Raw genomic sequence first — 22,664 nt, 5'->3', positions numbered from 1 at the left:
TAAATGATCAATTTGTACTTGGAACGATTCCAGATGTATGAAGAAGTAAACCTGAATACCCAAAGAAGTTCATTATTGGTGATCCAAGTGAATGTATGAAAATACGGGCTTCTGGTAAAAGGAATATAAATATATCCCTCATATCTCAACTTGATCCAAAGAAAGCAAATAAAGCATTAGTAGATAGCAGCTGGGTTAACGCAATGAAAGAAGTACTTGAGCAATTTGACAAAAATAATATGTGGTATTCTTGTTCCAAAATCAGAAAATATTTCAATCATTGGAATAAAATATATTTTCAGAAGCAAAATGGATGAATCAATTAAAGTTGTGCGAAATAAAGCTCATCTAGTCGCCCAAGGCTACTCACAACAAGAGAAAAGTTACTCACAACCAGACATTCTATTTAGTGTTTGTAAATGCGTAAGGTTTTAGTCATCCCCTAAAGAAGCTCATATGACTGTTATAAAATGTATTATCACATACCCTATTAGCACTAGCCTATGGATTATGGTATTCTAAGTTTAATGAATTTGATCTAAAAGGTTTCTCAGATGCATATTATGCAGGTAACAAAGTGGATAGATAAAGTACCAGTGACACTTGTCAATTCATGAAAAAATCTCTTGACTCATGGAATAACAAGAAACAAAATAGTGTTTCTCTATATACTACTGAGTCTAAATATATTGTAATTGATTTGTGGTGTGCTCAAATTCACTGGATATCTCATCAACCCAGTGATTATGATTTATTTCTTAAATTTGTGAAAATATTTTATGATAATTCTAGTGTTATATGCTTATCTAAGAATGCCATGCATCATTCTAGAGAAAAACATATTGATATTAAATATTATTTTATAAGGTGATATTGAATTTTCCTTTGTTAGCATTGATTTTCAATTAGCTGACATTTTTACTAAACCTAAATTGGTAGAAAGATTTCGCTCTTTTAGAAAATCTCTTGGCGTTATTACAAAATCTTTTTGAAAAATATTTTTTCCATATCTGGTTTAGTGTATATGTGTAAAAGTATCTTTGTTAATAATGATTTGATGTATATGTCTCTTGATTTTTTTCCTTTTCTGTTGCCTAACACTAGGTTTTGTGTAAGTCAATTACGACATCTCTCTGTTTTTCTAGGCAACCTTTCACTCTTATCTCGCGTTGTTTTACTTGCTCTGGCCCTTTATATATTTTCTCTTTCTCTTTTTTTTTTTCGTATTCATCCTCTCTCTCAAAATTATGACCAGAGGTTCCAAAGTCTCCTCTTAAGGCAACAAGAAAAGCTCCCGTTTCAAAGGAAAAGGGAAAATCTCCTCCCTAGTTCCTCTTGACTCTGACTTTTCTGAATAAAATATTCCTCAAGCCTCATCTGATTCCTATTGCTCTGGTAAGTGTCCCTTTGTTCCTGATGACTCCAGTGTTCTAAAAAAAGTGAAGCTTGATTTCTACAATTCTCTAAACATCAAAACTGATTTTTGGAGACCTATGAACTAAACTCTCTTTCACTCTATAAAGGGATTATATCTTGTTCATAGTAGGATAGTTGATTCAGATCTCTTAGAATCTCTACATTGTCCCATAAATCTCTGTTTGATTCTAAAGATGGGGACAAATCTTTATCTCTACTCCTATGCGTGCATTGAGTCCCTTGTTCATCTGTTTTATGCAAATCTGCATTCTATCAAATCTGGTGCATTTGAAACCCTTGTCATTGAAAAACATATTTTTTTCGACTGTGCTATGTTTGATTTCATCTTTGACAAAATTGTTTTGATTTTACTATATTTTCTTAAAACCCTTGGTCGTCTGAATTGATGTCTCTTTTGAAGATGCTAAGCGTGTTATTGCTTTGGATAATTGTGATTTCTCTTTCGTCTTCTCTTGATCTTAAACACCTATCTTTTGAAATTCGTGTAATTGCTCACATTGTGGTGACCACTTTCCTTGCCTAGGCTGGGTCTCTCTCCACTCTCTCTCAGCGTGATACTTTTCTCACTTTTTGCATTGCTACTCAGCGTAAGATTAATCTCTACTCCTTTATTCTAAATTATATGATTGAGGCTTCTCTTGACCATTTATTATTCCTTACGGGCTTATCATTACCCAAATTTTGAAAGCCTATGATATGTCCCATAGTGATGTTTATTCAATCTCTGTTAAACAATATTATAAAGTGACTACCTTTGCTAGTGTAGGTTACATATTAGTTGATGATGTTTGGGTTCGCAAGTATGAAAGTTGTTATGTTGGGACTCCTTTCTCCCCCAAATTGCATTCCTTTTCTCCTCATTTTTTTGGCACTGCCTTTGTGGATGCTAAGCTACGCTTGTTGGAAATTAATTCTAAAATTTATGACCTAAAGGATCTCTTGCTATCTACTCTTAGCTGGACAAAATCAAGGATACAAACAAAGAGACTGAAACGGAAGTTGTTTGCCTTCGTGTCAAGTTGGATCAAGTCATCAAGAAAGCAACTGAACTTATAGCTAAGATTCAGGCCACTATGGATAATCTCTCTACCATCATTGTCACTTAGTTTATGAAATTGAAAGATGCTACTACCCAAACCATGACTTACTTTTTTCAACGTCATCTTCCTGCTTCCAACTGATCTCTTTTATGGATATTTTTTCATTTTTGATTTGTATATGGGCAGAAGCGCATGAATACTTTTATTTTGACTTCGTTCAAGTAGTTTCTTAGTTTTTTTTGTCTTGTTTGAATTTCTTTCTTTTTGATAGATGTCAAAAGGGGAGAATAGTATGGAATTATTCTAACTCTACAAGGCAAGCTCACTAAAGACTCACTCATTCAGGGGAGCTAATGCCAACGACTCAGGGGGAGTCTAACAAGAAAGTTATATGACTATCTGATTTTTATCATTCATAAAAAAGGGGAGATTGATAATATTAAGTTTTGATGAATGATTTTATACTTGATTACATTGCGGTAATTTAGACAAAAGAACATTCAAAAGAGTCCTTGTTAATGCTCGAAAAGGAAGAAGTATTTCAGAAAATATTTCAAAAAGAAACAAAGATAGTTGCATTTATTGGAGTGCTTGATTCATGGATTCCTGCTCCTCTCTCCTTAATATAGTTTTTGCTTAGTTAGATTTTTCTTTTAGTCTTTACTTATTCTTGAAAATTGAATATTCATTATTCCTTTTCTTAAGAAGAAAATCTTTTGGGTTTCCTTTTATGACTATCTTCCAACGGCTAGTAGTAGTCCAATCACTTCTATATAAGCATTGGAAGACAAAAGAAAGAGACATACTTTTGTCTCAACCTTCTCTAGTTCTTTGCTCTACTTTATTCAAGAATTGTTCTCTTCAGTTTTACTATGTATTCAAAAAAAGAGGAGAGAAATAATTGTTGGTGAGACATTGTATCAAAGTGTGAAAGAAAGAAAAGAAGTTTGAGTCACAATCAAAAAATTTGACTTACTTTGATTTTATTCACAAAGAACTAATAGAATCTCTTGCAACCCAAGTGGACTGGAGTAAGATCTATTAGAGGTCCCAACAAGTATAAAATATCTAGTGTTATTTATTTTCAGTACTTTATTTCCTGAACTTCACATTACTGCGTCAATAGTGGATTGTCTGTCTAAGGAAGTTGGCCGTCTGATAAAAAAAGAGTAATTCACTCCCCTCTTACTACTTTCAAAACTTTTAATTTGAATTCTTCAAGTATGAACCTAAGATACTTGAAATTTCCCTCTTGGGTATGACTTGTGCCTCAAGCTTCACTTACACCGTTGTCTTATGTATTGCGTCATTGAACTTGCACTCCAGGTACTTTATATTAGTTCTGCTTAACTTGAAATATTTAGACTCTAAGACCTGTACCCAAACTTTTAATCTATTATTTACTCTGTCACATGTCTCATCAATCAATACTGGTGTATGTCATCTGCACATAACATACACTATGACACCTCCCTTAATATGTCGTGTCAATTTGCCCATCACTAAGATAAATAGGAATGACCTAAGGGTTAATCCCTAGTGCAAACCCCATCATGACTAGGAAATGATTTGAGTCACCGCTGACTGTGCTAGCCTGGGTTTTGATTCCATTTTACATATCCTTAATATCCCTAATGTAAGCCACATATATACACTTTTAGATTTCTAACATCTCCAGAGGACTTTTCTTGGCCGAACCCTATCATACACTTTTTTTAGGTCAATAAAACACCATGTGGAAGTCTTTTTCCTGATCCCTTATACTGCTTCAATAATCTCGTTACAAGATGAATGACTTATGTGGTTGATCACTTACGAGATGAATTCGAATTAGTTTTTGCAGATAGACACACATGTCTCGATCACCCTCTCCCAAACTTTCATAGTATTAAAATAGATCTGATAGAAGCATAATCCGTTTAATACATTTGAGCACACTGAGGCAGCAATATGTAAAAAATTGAGATTCTTTCAGTAAGTTGGTAGATTGTCATTCTACCTATTTAAAAATATTGATTTTACTCCTCAACGTTCTTTTCTTTTTTCTTAGAACGCAGTGCTCCTACAGAAACTTTATTAATTAAATGAACAACCAAATGTTTCAACTCTAATAATAAAAAATTAAAAACAAGACGTGAAAATGAATTAAAATGAATTTCAATATGCAATAATTGAAGAAAATGAAGGGTGGCCAAATTTACAGTCGTAAGTTTTACAGATTTCCTCTTCACTATTGATGATTAGAACTCTCATCCAATGGTTAATCCGATTGCACTTAAGCATTACCTACATATCGTATCACTAAAATAATGAGTTTATGTTATATATTATCAGTAGAAAAACTTTTTCACACTATTAGGCCAATGAAAATATAGGTCTAACTGGCAAGTAAGCACTTCAATTTTGAGAATGCACATCTGGACGCCTCAACTTGATCTCAACTGGCAATTAAGTATCCCACATCGTCCCAATAGTGTCTCGTGAATTGATGACGTGATACATAAATTTTGGAGGTATTTATTATGATCATTTTATTAGTTGAAATGTTTAATAGACACTATGGTGATGAGTTGAAGTGACTAGATATGCATATTAAGAGTTGGAGTGCTTATTTGACAATTGAGACCAAATTTAAATGTATGTTATGTTTTATTTTAATAGATAAATTTCCTTAAAATATAAAATTTAACATTCTATAACAGGTACAATGATCTTATAATATAATTTATTTGGTTTTTTTAAAGCACAAAACTTGAATCGCCAGTAGTGATCTTTACACCATCAGCATATAAGTAGAACACTTGGAATAAAACCTGCCACGAAAACTGACATATTACCTTTAAAATGAAAGGACTCCAAAACTAACCCTTAAGCAAACCATGAATAGTAAACTTTAGAATTATTTAATCGTATATGGGGATGAAGAAGCACCTTAAACAGAAACAGTAAAGCAACAAAAGAACATGGAAAATGAATGTAATATTTTTCCAAGAAAACTTCATTATGATATTAGTATGTCCAAAAGAACAAGAAAAAGTACGCCATTGAATATCAAAGAAGAAGCTATCAAAAGTCTCCAACACCCTGAAGAATTGGTCAATGCAAATGTGAATGTAGAACAAGAAGAAAAAGGAGTAATTAGCAATAAAGAGAAAGAAGAAGACGACGATAAGAAGAGTTTGAAGCAGTTGATAGAAGGTAGAGGCACTTCATTGGGACACCATTTCACAGAAGAAGAAAGGCAACTTCAAATGGTTGTAAAACCGCCAGAGAATGGAATGAAATTCAAGCAAATGGTGAGTCGTTATGCTAAAGTTTTAAGCCATATGATTAAGCTTAAGAGAAAGAAGCCTGCAGGTTACAGATTGAAGATGCAAGTCCATAATAAACCTTGATCTATTTAATTGGTCGAGCTTGTATGCATTGAGGTCTTTTCTGTTTTGATTTAAAGAAAAAACTTTTTAACATGATCTTCATATGTTGCTCTTGTGCCGCGTGACTCTGGGATCCAAGATATTGATCAAAAAACACACGATCAAAAATGTTTCAAGATACATCTTGAACACTCGATTGATCAAGTCTATAAACGTCGTCAAAGAATTTGTTAGCCTGAAAGGCATGACCAAGAATTTAAATTGTTTATATCTAGTCTGGAAGGTTGTTTTAGGGATATCTTTCGTCCTAATTATCTATTGCACTACTGTTTATCTCAAATCTATCTTACAAAAGTGAATAATAATCATGTAATTGATTGAACAAGTCATCAATTCAATCAAGGCAATGGATGCTTGTTATCGATTGTCACCTTGTTCAACTATTTATAATCAATGCACATAAAACTTTCCTTTTCACAAAAAACATATGAGCAACACTGGCTGAAAGAACCAATTAGCAGGAAAATCCTAATCTTGCTTCTTTAATTTCCCTACCTTAGTTGAAAGCATGTATATGATTATGGAGGAATAAATATACAGTGTCTCCCCAGTAGGTATCTATGGAAAATTAAATCTTTCGCATCAAGGTAACCTAGTAAATCATTAGGAAACAATTCCAGATATTGTCTAACAGCTAGAGATCTATCAAGTGTAACGTTCACTGCTCAAACATCACGCTAACTGTAGCAAGGCGCCCCAAACAACCATTATGAATCATCTGAGCCTTCTCCCTTAGGTGTACACCCCTCTATACCACCCAAGGCTTACCAAGAACATCAATGGTCACATTAATTTTGGCGTGGCAATCAAGTGTCTCATGAAATGATGTCGGTCAGACCATATATACCAACTACAACACCAAAATAGTACACCATTTTTCATATAATTAGATAGATCAATTGGGGTGTCTCATCCTAAATAGTGATCTCATGCTCTCTAACGACTCTTTCAACAGTATACTATATATTGCCTCCCCTAGTAGGGTAGAAACTGCAATCAAATGAATTATCTTAGAAGCAATCTCTCTATCCAGACATTAAGCTACGCATAGCAACACATAAGAATAAGTATATTCCCTAATTTCCTCTTTTCCAACAGTCATGGATAGGTTCTTTTGTTACCGAAGCATCAAATAAAACTAGGTTGTCCATTCTTCGCATCTTCCTTAGGCTTCCAACTGAAATTAATGGCCTTGTCGCCACACCAACAGCAGAAGCTAAGCACTTGAAAAGCGTACTGAGAAAGGCCACTTTTATCGCCATTTCAGAACAACAATCCACCAGTAACCGAAGAGGGGAGTACTGTACATACAAGTTTACCAAAAGCTCCTTCTTACCTGTCGGTTAAGCAATACAGGAACTATTCTCTACTTGTGGAAGACAAATACATCAGCCCATATCCAATCTGAAAAGGGATGAATTACATCACTCCAAACAAATTTGTTTTTTTTTATTTATTGTTTTATATATAAAAAGGTATATAAGATATTTGGAAGGGTATTTAGGTCTTTTAGCTATCAACTTTGGGATTCACACTTCTACAATCAAAATAGTAATATAGATAAGTTTCGTTAGCATCGCAAACGACATTATATCTTCTTAATACGAGCTCGAAATTATATAGGATTGCAAAATGTTACACTTCCGCCACAATACATTATACAGAATTTTACAGAAATGGAAACTTAAACTCTCTCCTATACATATTAACATGAAATGAATCTAATGTTTTGAAGAAGCATTTGAAAGCAAGAAGAATAAAGACTTCTACAATACAAAATTAATGATGTAACCACTAACCAGTAAATTGGTTTGATTATCCTAATCAAACAGCTTAAAGACTCGCCCATTTTCCGAGCTCCTAGGGATCAGCATAATAATACAACTTGATTCTATTAGCCAAAGAGAGTCCTGCTGCCACGATCCGGACCCTACCATCCGAGTCATCCTTCTCTGATGGATCATCAGTAAATGCACCAACATCTCCAAGAAGTCTAAATGACATTCGACGAGTACTAATTTGGTTAGGAAAATCAAAGTACATTGCTGTCCCCACCTTCACTTCCGGCAACCTGCATTCTGCAACGGTGACCATAGTGTGTGGTTCCTGTAGATTATTGTCATGTGAATTTTCTACTGTAACTGCTGAAAATCACATTATATGGGTATATTACCGAAACCAGATAACAGTAGACGACTTCTTTTTACAGCTCAGCAAACTTGTTCGTACTTTAAAAACTACATCAATCTCGCGTGCAGATTATAAAAATTTCCTTTGGGAAGACAGATAACTGGAGGAACTGTTTTGGGCCCCAGCCTGTCTTGGGGATGACCTATCTAGTATTAGCATAAATTACTTAGCCCAAGAACTATTACTACACATACAGAAGGAAAGAAAGTTCATATCGTTCAGCTAAGATGTGATTTTAGTGGTCATAAGACATAAACCAACATAACATTAGTTTGAACTTACAGTTATTAGCAAGTTCTTGAATTTCTAGTTATTGGCACGTTCACCAAGGATGTCTAGATGTTTTTCTTCCAAGCAAATTCTAGTTGAGCTCCAACAGAAACATAATATGCTCAATGTAAGCACCAACGGGTGTGGCCTAGTGGTTCGATGAAGTTGGGATAAGCACCATGAGGTCTCACGCTCAATTCCTAGCAGAAGCAGAGACAAACATTGATCTTTTCTTCCCATCTATTCTAGCCTTGGTGGACAAAATTACCTGGTACCTGTTGCTGGTGGGAGGTGACAGGTATCCGTGGATTTAGTCGAGGTGCGCACAAGTTGGCCCGGACACCACGGTTGTCAAAAAAAAAAATATTCAATGTAATAGTTCTCTAGTGACTAAGAGAATAGCATAAAAATGTCGATATATGTTAAGATCCTCATGTCTTTGTTTGAAGCATTGTCATCAAATCCTGACCTTGATCTAGAGGAAGTAAGATTCTGGTCACTCCTAACCATCCATCAGTAGCAGATGAATTCTAGCGTTGTTATGCTTATCCCTATGCAAGCAGAGGGAGACACCAAAATGGTAAGGATTTATTGTTCGCGTGGCATATTAAACTCTTAATATTACCTACTTCATCCAAGGTCCAACGGTAACACGGGGCGGACCGACAAAGTGAATGGCAAACCGAGAGGAATGTCAAGCAACATCAATTACATGATGAAAGAGAAACACATGAACAAGAAGCAAGTCGTTAGGAATCTGTCTCACTTTACACAAAGTGAATTTTGTTTCTCTTTCTTAACTTTTAGTAAAACATGCAAGTATGCTTGTTGGATTTCTTTTAGTTTAGCTTAATTTAATTAGATGTATATCGAAATTGCTTATTTGTTCTAGATTGAAATTTTTAGCTTAGCATATAAGCTCTGTAAACTATTTAGATAGAACTTTGGTCAAAATTTAAAAGAGCTTCAATTTTTTTTCTCTTTCATTAACTTTAAGTAAGACATGCAAGTATATTTATTGGATTTACTGATTATATTTTATATTAATCTGATTTGTTTCGTATCAAAATTGTTTATTTATTATTCTATATTAAATATTTTGGCTTAGCATATCAGCTCTCTAAACTATTTATTAGAACTTGTTGGGTCAAAATCGAGAGGGCGTCATGCGGAACCCAATTGTTGCAAATTATGAGACGATAAATCAGACGACAACGAAAAATAAATACTAAAAATATGTTATTAATATGATTTGGTCAAATGACCTACATATTAAAAATAATATTGAAAAAACTTTAAAACTTATTGAGAGAAAATCTCCCTCTAAATAAAACTCTTTAGACGACTACATTGTCGATGCTACTGTGTTGTTGTATGAAAAGAGTTATTTTCTTTCTAAAAAAAAACTAAAACTTAAATATAATAAAAACATCAAGCAAAAATCCTAACAGAAATTTGGTCAAAATTTAAAAAATCTTCAATTTGTTTGAAAGCTTTGTTAAAGTAAATAGATAAGTTATTCTAAAGATAAATTTGAATAAAATTCAAAGTATTAATATGGAAAATTTGTCCAACTTGTCAAAAAATAATGAATGTGGTTTAGAGATGATGACTGCATTGAGAAGAGACGATAAAGAAAGAAGAAAAACAGAGTTAGAAGCAATTCTCTCTTGCTATGTCCGATGCTGCTTCTTATCTTGGATACAGTAGTATCTATTTAAACCCACTTGTGCAAACTTCTAGGTCCGTCAGGTTGTCAGAGGATTATAGGAATCTTTTTTACAATAAAGGCTCCTGTAACCACCTGACAACCATGTTTCAAAATGTTCAGTGGTGGTCAGGTTATCATAGAAGTCTTTATAATAATACAATTCACGCGTGTATCCGTGCAAGATTAACTTGAATATAGAACATCTCGCATCAGTGCACACATTGTCAGCATATAAATACTATAAATAGGCATGGATGAACTATAGCCATTTGGGGGAGAAACTGACATATATATTGCATGCTGGCAAGACATACTAGAGTAATTTTATAGGGTGTTTGAATAAGCTTTTCTTAAGATACTTATGAGTCAAAAGTTAAAGGCCAAAAGTAGATAACAACCAACTCTTGTCTTTTGGCTTTTATTTGTACTTGTCTTTTGGCTTTTATTTGTACTTTTTAAGCCTAAAATAAAGTACTTAAAAGCAATTTTTGAGTTTGTCAAATACCTTCAAAAATAAAAAGGTACTTAAAAGCCAAAATCATTTAAAAATAAGCCAATCCTAAGCAAACCGCCAGTACATTTCCCAAACAATGTGGGACTTTCACCCACTTCAACACCCTAGCACCTGAGCTAACTAAATCTCAAAAATTAGCTCATGAGAGAGTGGATTACTCAAGTCCATATAAGCAAACCGCTAGTTCATTCCCCAACCAATTTGAGACTTTTACCCACTTCAACAATACTTAAAAGAATTCTTAGGTTAAGCTAATCATATCAAATTTAAATCACATGCTGCAGGTCATTAGCAAAGTGCCATTTTGCATAAGTGATGAGATTAATCTAAAATGCATTGGTGCCTAGTACTGAAATAGGTACGCGCAGTAGCTTTACAAGACAAAAAAAGGAATCAATTCACAAGAAGGATGCCTAACAGTTTGTTGACAGAGAAAATATAGGTTTATAAAATGTAAATTGCATCTCATACCTGGAAAGCAGCCACTTGAATGTACAATACAGCTGGACAAACAAATCTGTCTTCCAATATACAAGAATAAACATCCCATGGATTCATCAGTGAAGGTGGTGGGGTGAATGGGTGACTCGAGGTTTTATTGCACTAAAACCGTCAAGATGAAAACCTGCCAGCATAGGTGAAACTGGGGGTAGAAACTGTTCTAAAACAAGGTCGTTGTCAGTTAGTCTCTCAACCTCAATTGGAACCTGGAAAGGGAATGGATTAGAATTATATTTGTCTTTATTATTTCAGGAGTTTGACAAAAGTTTAAATGGTAACAATTGCTAGAGAGAGTTCCAAATTTGATGCACCTTAAATCTGTTTAGTGGAGGACCTTTATCAAACAAATTGCTCGTATTTATCTGGTCAGAGCCTTGACTTGGTGCCCCTACATCTTTCCTCAATGGGCTTCCAACCACCAAGATTCTTTTATAGCATGAAGACCTGGGTCACTTTCAACTGGTTCTCCAAAGGAAGCACGTCTCACAGGCTCCGAAAATGGGTTCTCCTCTAAGGACAAACGACTAAAGTCTTTCTCAAAATTTACAGAACTCGAGCCAACTTTTTGTAGACGCAACGTTATCCAAATCATGCGACATCGAACAGGATTACGGAAAGAATATTTTACATGTCTAGGCACTTCAGAAGACTTCTCTAGCCCACAAAGCTCAGAGGAAGAGGTGATCAGAGATCTCATATCCCATTTCCCCACACATGATCTTTCTTCCTTGTGTATTTTACTGCTTGCCCAAATCTGAACCTGCACAGACGGCATAAATAAGTTATTTTAAACAACAAGCTTAACAGACAGTAGTTGATTAAACATATAGCATAATTACGTAGACTACTAAACAAAACGTTTAACATTACTCTTCACAGGGGAAAACAAAGTAGTCACAGAAAACAGAATGAGAAACATCTTATTATTAGTAGGGATGGGCATTCGGTTTGTTCGGTTTGATTGTTGAATATCGATTCAGCTTTTCAATTTTCGGATTGACAAAAATGAAAACCATAACCAAACCAAAATTATTTCGTTTTGGTTCGATTTTTACAAATTCGATTCGGTTATTTCGAATTTTTATTTCGATTTTAAAGATTAAAGTAGTGAGCATTTAAAATTGGTGATTTTTTTAGAAAAATAATCTTTTTTTTCAAACATATTTTTCATTCCCAAATATAATTAATTCAACATGCATGAAATAACAATAAATATCGACCTTGCTGAGTCATCGCCGTTGGCGTGACGGCAGTGGCTGCACTCGGCAGCAATGCTGACGGCAGTGATGAACTGAGCAAATGAACTGAGCAGACGACTGTCGTTGGCGATGTTGAAATTTCAAATGAATTGACGAACTGAGGATGGTTGAGCGCTGCTGCAGCCTTCACGTTAATGTTAGGATCTAAAGCAAAGAAGTATATTAGGATTTAGGATTACTAAATGATTATAATTTATATATTTATATGTTATATCAGATTATATTTTTAGCATATTTACATATATATTAAATTTTATATATATATATATTATAATATATTATTTATATAATTTCCGTTTTTTGGTTTATTCGAATTCGTTTTTTGTAAATCCAAAAACCAAACTGTTTAACCAAATTTCTAAAATTTGAAACTGAAATCAATTCAAAAAACCAAACCAAAATTAAATTTCGATTCGATTTTTTGTTTTTATCGATTTAAACCAAAATATGCTCAGCCCTAATTACTTCCATCCATCATAGCAAACTGCAAAATTTCAACATCTGAAACTCCATTCTCCCTAATAATATAATGGGCACCTAGGGAAAACTAACATACTACTGTAATCCCTTGTCTATGGAATCTCCAAAGAGAAAAGAGAAGTGCCACCTTGGAGGAGGCGGAGTAGGAAGGAAGAGAGAACTTTAAATTCCATAGAACATCCCTCTGCACTAGATAGAAAGGAAACTCTTTTTTTATTCTTTCCAGTTCAATTTGCATAGTCCTAGAAGGCTGCACATTTGAGGCCTTCCATTTTCTTGTTTCAACATTTTACACTTCCTTCTTTGAGGTGCAAGGTGAGATTAGATAAACAGTTCGATCTTATGTCTCACAATACTAAATAAAATAAAGCATTGTCTGATCACAAAGATAGGCAAATCATGTTATGAATAACAAAATTTGCTAGACAAGTTAAAACATGCATACCATTTCTCTTCCCAGCAAAAGGAAAAGAAAAACAATTATAATTGCTTTTGGAAGTCAATCTTTAAGATAACATTAGATAATAAACCATAACAAATTGCACTATAGCGTGAGATTTTCATCAGGTCCAAATTATCTTGGATTCTCCATATTTTTTATATGACACAAAATTTGCTAGAGCTAAATATCTTGTTAAGCGAGGAGTGAACTTACAACAGGAGCGTCTGCCATCGAGTAGCCATAAGGACTAACTAGAAGAACAACACCACAAACATCTGATAAATCGCCAAGGAAAATGACAAATTCAACAGAGGAAGCACTGGCGGGAGCTCTCCAAAATGATTCTTGTGCTCCAGAATTCAATGGAGCAAGCAACGACATGAATGGTGCAGATCCCGTTGCTGTTACAACCTAAACAAGAAAGAGACATATCAAATCTGCTTTTTTTCTGAAACCCTTCAAATGTTTCATCATATGCTAAGACCAAAGAGAAGGATATGTCCCAAAATTTGACTTCATATTTCATTGAAGTAAAAATGAATCACATTTGGTTCCTGGCCTTCTAATTGATTATACTTATTTCAACTTATAACGGATCAAACTTATATTTGCAAGTAATAGATCAAACATATATTAGGAACCAAATGTTTTTCGTCAGCAACTTGATAAAGGTCTAAAGTTGAATTTGGTAAAGATCTAAGCTTCAAGTTCATATATCATTCAAAATTAAAAGTATGCCAAAGAAAATACTTCATTAGATCAAGGATAGGGTGTGAAAGAGAACAGAGCTCACTTCAACGTAGAATGAGGAGAGAATAAACCAAAATATTTAATGAAAAATACAACCTGTCATCTGTGGACTTAGCTTTTCTTATTCCAGTATTTTTTCTACCACTTGCGTACTTTTGCCATGATCTTTCTACTTAATCATTCAAAAGGAAATTTTAAATACACCAAAATATCTAGCCTCTTAAAATTCTATCTTCTTACTCATTTCAAGGAAAAGGTGCAGAAGCCAAAGGATCAATGGATGTACCCGAATCAGACCATAATATGATTGTATTTCTGGAGGTTAGTTCTGAGGATATTGTAGAAATCTAGGCTAAGAGCTTCATGAATGTTTCCATAAGTTCATCAATGGAGATCAATCTAGAGAGAGAAATATTGGAGAAGATATTTTTGTTATTAGATGAAAAGAAGAATGAGTTCTCTGATTGGTTCTGTTACACAACATTATATATGCACACTAAACAATTAACTCCACTAATTGCTTCCAGCTGTAGACTATAACTAACTACCTTGACAGCTGTACATTCCTTGCTAGCTGTAATTTCTACCTGTAATTTATCACATAGACTAACTATCTAAACATCATCTGTTAAGCCTAATCTCAACACTCCCCCTCAAGTTGGAGGGTGTAAGATATTGAACACTCCAAGCTTGCTCATCAACTATGAGTGTTGTGCTTTACTTAACCCTTTGGTTAATAGATCTGTCTGTTGTTCTTCAGTCTTTACAAACAGTGCTTCAATGAGTCCATCCTTGATTTTGTCTCTAATGAAATGACAATCAATTTCAATGTGTTTAGTCCTTTCATGAAAGATTTGATTAGATGCAATCTGTATTGCAGACTTACTGTCACTCATAATCTTCACTGGTTGTTTCACCTTGATTCCTATTTCTTGATATAAACCTAGCAACCACGTAACTTCGATGCCTTGCTCCTGTACTCTGGCTCTGCAGAACTTTGTGAGACAGTCTATTGCTTTTTTTACTTCCATGACACTAGTGAGTCCCCAAATTTGATCAAGTATCCTGTCACAGACCTTCTGGTATCTGGACAAGCTGCCCAATCTGAATCATACAAGCATGTAAGTTCTTGACTAGGTGATGCACTCATAAGGATCCCTTGTCCTGGTGCTAACTTCAAATACTTCACCACTCTGATAGTTGAATCCCAATGAGATTGTTTTGTCCTTTGCATGAATTGACTCAAGGTCTGTACAGTGTAGCTTATATCTGGTCTTGTTATGGTCACATACAAAAGTTTTCCCATTAACCTTTGATATGCTCCTACGTCTGACAATAAGGCATCACTTTGCTCTCCTGTTGCTTCATCAAATTCTGCACTAGTGAGTCTAATATTAGTTTCTAAAGGTGTTGCTACAAGTTTTTCTCCACCAAGCCCCAACTCTGAAATTAGTTTTAACACATACTTTCTTTGATTCAACAATATTCCAGTCTTGGATCTCAACACTTCAATTCCTAAGAAAAATTTCAGTTCTCCTAAGTCTTTTACTTTGAAATATTGATGTAGTGCATCCTTTGCTGAGTTTATCATCTTGTTACAACTTCCAGTGATTAGTAAATCATCTACATAAACTAAGATTATTACTATATCTTCTCCTTCCTTCTTAGTAAATAAGGAATAGTCATAATTTCTTTGAGTAAAACTATCTTGTATCAGTGCTTCGGTCAATTTAATATTTCACTGCCTGGATGCTTATTTAAGTCCATATAAATGTTTTAAAAGCCTGCACACTTTTGTCTCTCCTGTCTTTTGAAACCTTTAGGAATTTCCATGTATACTTCTTCACATAAGTCACCTTGAAGAAAGGCATTAAACACATCCATTTGAAAAAGGCTCCAACCTTGTGATGCTGCAAGAGCGATAACTGACCTGACTGTAACCATCTTGGCTACAGGTGAAAAGGTGTTATGATAATCTAGACCTTCCCTATGACTATAACCTTTGGCTACCAATCTAGCCTTGAATCTCTCCACTTCTCTATTTGCTTGAAATTTTACCTTGTAAACCCATTTTGGGTCTACTATATTCTTCCCAGCGGGCAGGTCAATAATTTTCCAAGTCTTGTTATCTTCAAGGGCTTTGATCTCAACCTTTATGGCATCAACCCATCTCTTATCCTTTATGACCTCACTAAAGCTTTGAGGTTCTACCAATGATGAGAAATTGGCTAGATAACACTAGTACGTAGAGGAGGTATTAACATACGAAAAATAGTCAGATAAAGGATATAGAACATTACTGCATTGTGATTTGGGCCTACCAACATAGTCTTTCATCCAAAGAGGTTCTTTAGAGGTCCTGGTTAATCTTCTTCTAGTATCAACATTAGGATCAAGAGTAATATCAGTAGTAGTACTAACAGGAGGTACATGATTTACTGGTGCTTGCACTTCAGGCACTATATCAGTATCACTTGCATCATCCGAAGGTGAAGACGACAAAGTGTGAAGTGAATCCATACATGTATCACTAAGACAAACTGGATGCATAACCTTAGGGCATAATAATAGTACATGTAGTGACTCTGGTGAACTGAAAGGGAATATAGTTTCCCTGAAAACCACATCTCGACTGACAAATAAAGCTTTAGTAATTAAGTCAAACAGTATGTAACCTTTCTGTAGTTCTAAAAAACCAAGTAGCACCGCAGATCTTGATCTTGGTCCAAACTTGTTCTTTTTAACAAATTTGTTGCATGACAAAGGCAATCCAAGACTTTTAAATGAGTCATGGAAGGTTTCTTATGAAATAGTAGTTCATATGGTGTATGTCCAGCTAGTGTAACTGAAGGCAACCTATTCATTAAATAAACTGCAGCCTTGACACAATCCCCAGTATCTAAGAGGTATCCTAGCCTGAAACCTCAAGGCTCTAGCAATGTTTAAAACCTGCCTGTGCTTTCTCTCCACAATCCCATTTTGCTGGGGAGTGTAAGGGAAACTACTTTGATGATCAATGCCAAACTGGTTTTTATCATGGCTAAAAACTGTCTAAGCACAACAATCACCTCAGACTTTAATTGCAACAAGTAAATCCAAGTAAATCTAGAATGATCATCCACAATAGTCAAGAAATAGTATTTCTTATCATAAGTTGGGACCTTATATGGACCCCAGAGATCCATATGTACAAGATGAAATGAAAAATTTGCTCTAGTTTCACTAAGTGAAAACTGTAGCCTAGTTTGTTTTGCCAAGGGGCAAATATGACAATCCTTTTCTAAAGTCGTGCTAGAATACTTATTTAACTCTAGAATCTTATTCATGATTGTGGATGATGGATGTCCCAATCTCTTATGCTATAAACTATAATCGACATCATTGCTGGTCATACATATTGTTTTCAGCTTATTTGCTACTATAGATCCCGCTGAATCTCCATCAATCACATACAAGCCTCTTTGCTCTTTACCAATCCCCTTCACCCTGCCATTGCAGAGGTACTGAAACAAACAGAAATCAGGGAAAAAAGGTGACAAATCAAGATAGCTCTTTAGTCACTTTTGACACTGATAAAAGGTTAAATCTAAACTCGGGAACAAATATTTTTTCATTCCCAAATAACTTGGCATTTTCTGTGTGAGTAATTTCAGTTTTCTCCCCTATAGGTAAATGAACTTTATCTATTTTAGAAGCATCTAGATTGACCCTATCCTTCAACAATTGCATATTTGCAGTAACATGATGTGTGGCTCCGAAATCAATGACCCATTCAGTTTTAGGAAGAAAATGAGATATCAAGAAAGTTACAATACCTGCCATATTGACATGATGCTCTCCTGAATCCTTGTTCTGCAAACTTAAGATATGTTTGTATTGTTCATCAGAAAATAGGTTGTAAAACTATTTTTTTGACTGAAATCCGGTATTGCACCGAGAAGATAAAACGTCTCCATTAATCCTAGATGTAGATGTTACATCAGTATTATTCACTGTGGGTGGTTGTTTTTTTCTCGTTTTATCAGAAGTGTATGCATTTCTTCTCCATCCGTCAGAATTACCAACACCAAATCCTCCACTTCTAGAAAACTTTCTATTTTGAAAACCAGGTGGATATCCAACAAGCTTGTAGCAGTTTTCCTTTGTGTGGCCTTTTATTGTACAAAAATCACACTGCTGCTGCCTTCCTCTAAATTCTCTACCTCTTCCTGCCTGTGAACTCATGGAACTTGTATGAATAGCCATGGTTTCAACTTTATTAGCTGCTTTAGCTGCTAAGTTTGCAGCTGCTACTTGCTGGGTTTCATCTTGGATAATCATGGCATATACTTGTCCTAAAGTCAGAGCTACTAATTTCATGAGTATCTGTCTACGAGCTTGATCATAGGATTCATTAAGACCACTAAGGAACTGAATAAGCCTTTGCTAGCTCAAGTGCTCAACATAATCTTTTGACCTCTCACAGCCACAATTAGGTGAAGGAACTAATACATCATACTCATACCATAATTCCTTTAACTTTGAGAAATAGGTAGAAATAGAGTTAGTACCTTGCATCAATGTCGTAATTTCTCGATGCAATTTCCACATCCCCACGCGATTGACTTTGTCAAAAATTTTCTTTAGATCTTCCCACACAAGGTGTGCATTTGATGCATAAACAACTCCGCTTAATAGATCTTCTGAAACCGTATTCATTATCCACGACAACACTAGCGCGTTACAAGTTTCCCAGTGATCATGTAATTCAGGTTCGAATGACTCCTTCGTGCACACTCCATTCACAAACCCTAACTTTATTTTCCTCAATAGTGTAATGCGCATTGATCGACTCAATAAACCATAGTTTTCTGAACCAGTAAGCTTCACCGGAACAAGAACCGAACTCGGTGTATCTGTCGATCCAAGATACAGAGGATAATTGGTATCAATTTTGGTTCTCACCATTGTTGAACTGGTTATGGAGCTTCAAAATAATTACTTCTCTGTGAAATTTAAACAAGCAATTTGCATGGATCACTCGAGATCTAGCCTGGCTTTGAAACGATGTAGAAATCTAGGCTAAGAGCTTCATGAATATTTCCATAAGTTCATCAATAGAGATCAATCTAGAGAGAGAAATATTGGAGAAGATATTTTTATTATTAGATAAAAAGAAGAATGAGTTCTCTGGTTGGTTCTGTTACACAACATTATATATGCACACTAAACAATAACTCCACTAACTGCTTCCAACTGTAGACTATAACTAACTACCTTGACAGCTGTACATTTCTTGCTAGCTGTACATTCTACCTGTAATTGATCGCATAGACTAACTATCTAAACATCATCTGTTAAGCCTAATCTCAACAGATATAAAAGCATAGCCAATGTTTTTTCCTACTTCCCAAGAAGCAGCCAAAAAATGATAATCATGTAACTTGGCCTTTGGACAGTATTTAATTAAAGTTAAAAAAAGAGTATTTGAAATTTAAGTTGAAAAGAGTATCTGGAAGTTGAATTTGTGCCTAGGCATGACATTCACCTGGAAAAAAACTTAAAGTTTTGGGGGTGAAAACGATTATTTCACTTGAAATATTCCTCAAACCACTTTTTCAACTTCAATTTTTTATTCAAGTTGAAATTATGGACCAAATACTAGAACAAATAATGATTGGCAAATAATATTTCAAGTTGAAGTTTAAGGAATGAAATACTATTGTTCAAAAACAAATGATAAGCAGACGTTTGGACAAACATTATTTGTAAAGCAGTGTTTTACAATTTTCACTATTTTTCAACTTCAACTTGAAATAAAGAATTTGAGTTCAAAAACTTGATTGGTAATTATTTCAAGTGAAATTATAGTTATAGCTCATGATTTCAACCTTAAGTACTTTTTATCAACTTATTACATTAAAGACTCTTTTTTTAACTTCAGCTAAATATTTTCCAGAGGGAGATTTTATTGGTAGTGTTTGCAACATAATACAGACTAAATCAATAGAAAATTGTTTGTTAAGTTGATCTTTGCCAACTTGAAGGCTGCCTAGATGGTGTCTTAAGGAACCGTCACCATACAACTCTCCAACTAAATATAAGGTAGATTTTGAAATCTAATGGCCCATTTTAAGCTTTCATATCATTTAGTACTGATTCCAGTAGGGATAAGAAAGTCATACAATGCATTTTATAAAGTCAAGTGAAGAACTATGATGTGAGTTGTACAGTTTATGTTGAAGATTTAGTAGTTAGCCTTAAAGAGCTAATCCAACAAACTCCTATATGGAATTCAAAAACAATCTCTTCCATCCCTTCAACTTTTTCTTGTTATCACCTATCCAGATCCACCTAGAAGTCTTAAGCCCGTTACAGGCTACCTAAATTTTCTCTCCGTCATCTATCTAATAAAGTCAGACCTCTCTATAGTAGCAGCATTTGTCTGAAAATTTCATGGCTGCTTTAGAGAGGTATTGTTATATATGTATACTGGCATTTGATGATCAAATATCATTTAGATGTCATAACAAAAGTATGCAAAACTAGAAAGAACATAAATACCAAAAAGGCAAACATTACTAGCCTTTTCCTCGTGAAATTATGAAATAACAACATACCTAGTGTATTTCCACAAAGTGGGTTCTGGAGAGGGTAAAGTGTACTCAGTCCATAGCTTGTCTCCAATAGACCCTCGACTCATGACAAATAACAGTGTACTAAGCCCCAAGTAGAGAACGTAAAACCAAACAACAAAAATATGGTAACACACCACTAGATAATAACAGAAATAAGACACCTACAGAGTAACACTATGAACTACCAATCCAAAATCACAAATATCCCCAAAACACTATGAATAAGAAACTACAAGACATACTCACAACACTTAGACTACAGGTAAAATTGCCAAACAAAGCACTCCTCCCTACAAGTAAGGATGCACACCTACCCACAAGCCATCTACCCTAATTTGCATCCTTCATATCTTTCTATCAAAGGTTACGTTAGCTGTAAGCTGTAACTGCTCCATGTCATGCCTAATCACTTCCCTTCAATATTTCTTTGGTCTACATCTACCCCGTCTGAAACTATCCATCGCAAGTTTCTCACACGTCCGTACTTGGAAAACTGTGCTCCGCCTCATCATATGCCCAAACTATCTCAACCTCACTTCATGCATCTTGTCTTTCACTGAAGCCACATTTACCTTCCCTCGAATAGTCTCAGTTCTAAGGTTACCATCCTAGTAAGTCCGCACATCCATCTCAATATCTTTATATCCACGACCTTCAACTTTGGGATGATGGAGTTCTTAACTGGCCAACATTCCGCTCCATACAACATAGCCGGTTAGACCGCCACTCTATAGAACTTATCTTTAAGCTTAGGATGAATCTTCTTATCACATAAGACTCACAAAGTGAGCCACTATTTCAACCACCATACACTGGTATGATGCATGATATCCTCATTAATCTCTTTATTCCTCTGAATCATAGACCCAAGATACTTGAAAATATCTCTCTTTCAAATAACCTGAAAATCTAAATTCACTACCACGTCAGCCTCATGCGTCAAATCACTGAACTTACACTCCAAATACTCCTTCTTGGTCCTGCTTAATCTAAAACTTTTAGACTTTAGCGTCTGTCTCCAAACCTCTAACTAATTATTAACTCTTCCCGACTCTCATCAATAAACACTACATCGGCAACAAATAACATACACCAAAACACCTTCTATTGAATATGCCAAGTCAAAACATCTATCATCAAGGCAAATAAAAATGGACTAAGAGTCGATTCCTGGTGTAAATAAGTCAAAATAGGAAAGTGTTATGACATTTCTCCTACCATCTTCTCACGGGTCTTCGCTCTGTCGTACATGTCCTGAATTGACTTAGTGTATGCCACAGGTACACCTCTAACCTCCAATCACCTCCATAAAACCTCCCTAGGGTCTTAGTCATACACCTTCTCAAGATCGATGAACACTATATGCAAGTTCTTCTTTCTCTCCCTATACTGCTCCACTAGTCTCCTCAAAATATGAATCGCTTCGATAGTCGAGCAACATAGTATAAAACCAAATTGATTCTCAAAAATAGTTATGAACATCCTTAAATTTAACTCTACCACTCTTTCCCAAACCTTCACAATATGACTCAACAACTTGATACCCCTATAGTTGTTGGAACTCTAAATGTCCTCCTTGTTCTTATATAACAGAATCATCATACTCCATCTCTAAACTTCTAACATTTTTATCGTCTTAAAATGATGTTAAACAACCTTGTCAGTCACTCCAAACCTACCCCGCCAATGCTCTTTCAAAAATCCACCGAAATCTCGTCTGACTCAATCGCCCTATCCCTATGCATCCTACGAATAACATCCTTGACCTTCTCAACCTTAAAGCACCTATTTAAATAACTGATGTGCACTACTTAATTTATATTTTTCCTTTAAATTAGAAATTCATACTTGAATTTATAGTGTGCACGACCTGATTATCATACATATTTTGGTATTTTATATTGTACATATATTTCTTATAAAATATTTGACCATGCTGTTATAGAAAGGTAATTTAACAGAGAGTGTACTGCAATATTAAACGTCATTGTTGTTATAGGTAGAATGTCATTATAGAGA

General features: G+C 34.8%; 2 protein-coding genes across 4 annotated transcripts; one reads left to right on the top strand and one right to left on the bottom strand.

The window, feature by feature from the left end:
- Positions 1-5,336: 5,336 nt before the first annotated feature.
- On the top strand, positions 5,337-5,953 carry LOC107879639. Its single transcript, XM_016726636.2, has one exon. It carries the CDS (start codon positions 5,441-5,443, stop codon positions 5,870-5,872), a length of 432 nt encoding a protein of 143 aa, XP_016582122.1. The 5' UTR covers positions 5,337-5,440; the 3' UTR covers positions 5,873-5,953.
- Positions 5,954-7,515: 1,562 nt separating this feature from the next.
- On the bottom strand, positions 7,516-14,491 carry LOC107879076 (probable phosphoinositide phosphatase SAC9). Of its 3 annotated transcripts, none has more exons than XR_007044060.1 (6): positions 14,315-14,491; positions 13,492-13,689; positions 12,318-12,500; positions 11,409-11,857; positions 11,068-11,303; positions 7,516-8,017 (listed from the first exon to the last, which is right to left on the bottom strand). XR_007044060.1 is itself a non-coding variant. In XM_047395706.1 (4 exons), the coding sequence occupies exons 2-3, from the start codon at positions 13,657-13,659 to the stop codon at positions 11,498-11,500; spliced, it is 528 nt and encodes a 175-aa protein (XP_047251662.1). In that variant the 5' UTR covers positions 13,660-13,689; positions 14,315-14,478; the 3' UTR covers positions 7,516-8,017; positions 11,068-11,497. The 3 variants fall into 3 exon arrangements, 1 of the variants encoding a protein (XP_047251662.1); XR_007044061.1 differs by having other exon boundaries at positions 14,269-14,487; XM_047395706.1 differs by lacking the exon at positions 12,318-12,500 and having other exon boundaries at positions 11,068-11,857; positions 14,315-14,478.
- Between the last annotated feature and the right edge of the window lie 8,173 nt (positions 14,492-22,664).

This window comes from Capsicum annuum, chromosome 8 (genome assembly GCF_002878395.1).
Source record: "Capsicum annuum cultivar UCD-10X-F1 chromosome 8, UCD10Xv1.1, whole genome shotgun sequence".
Classification (NCBI taxonomy): Eukaryota; Viridiplantae; Streptophyta; class Magnoliopsida; order Solanales; family Solanaceae; genus Capsicum; species Capsicum annuum.
The sequence above is the reverse complement of the archived record's forward strand: the minus strand, read 5'-3'. Positions and strand labels throughout refer to the sequence as shown.

Coding starts and splice junctions, on each gene's coding strand:
- LOC107879076 (XM_047395706.1), bottom strand. CDS start 13,659: ATGTCGTTGCTTGCTCCATTGAATTCTGGAGCACAAGAATCATTTTGG. Junction 11,858..13,491: donor CGATGGCAGACGCTCCTGTT/GTAAGTTCACTC, acceptor CCGTCTGTGCAG/GTTCAGATTTGGGCAAGCAG.
- LOC107879639 (XM_016726636.2), top strand. CDS start 5,441: ATGGAAAATGAATGTAATATTTTTCCAAGAAAACTTCATTATGATATT.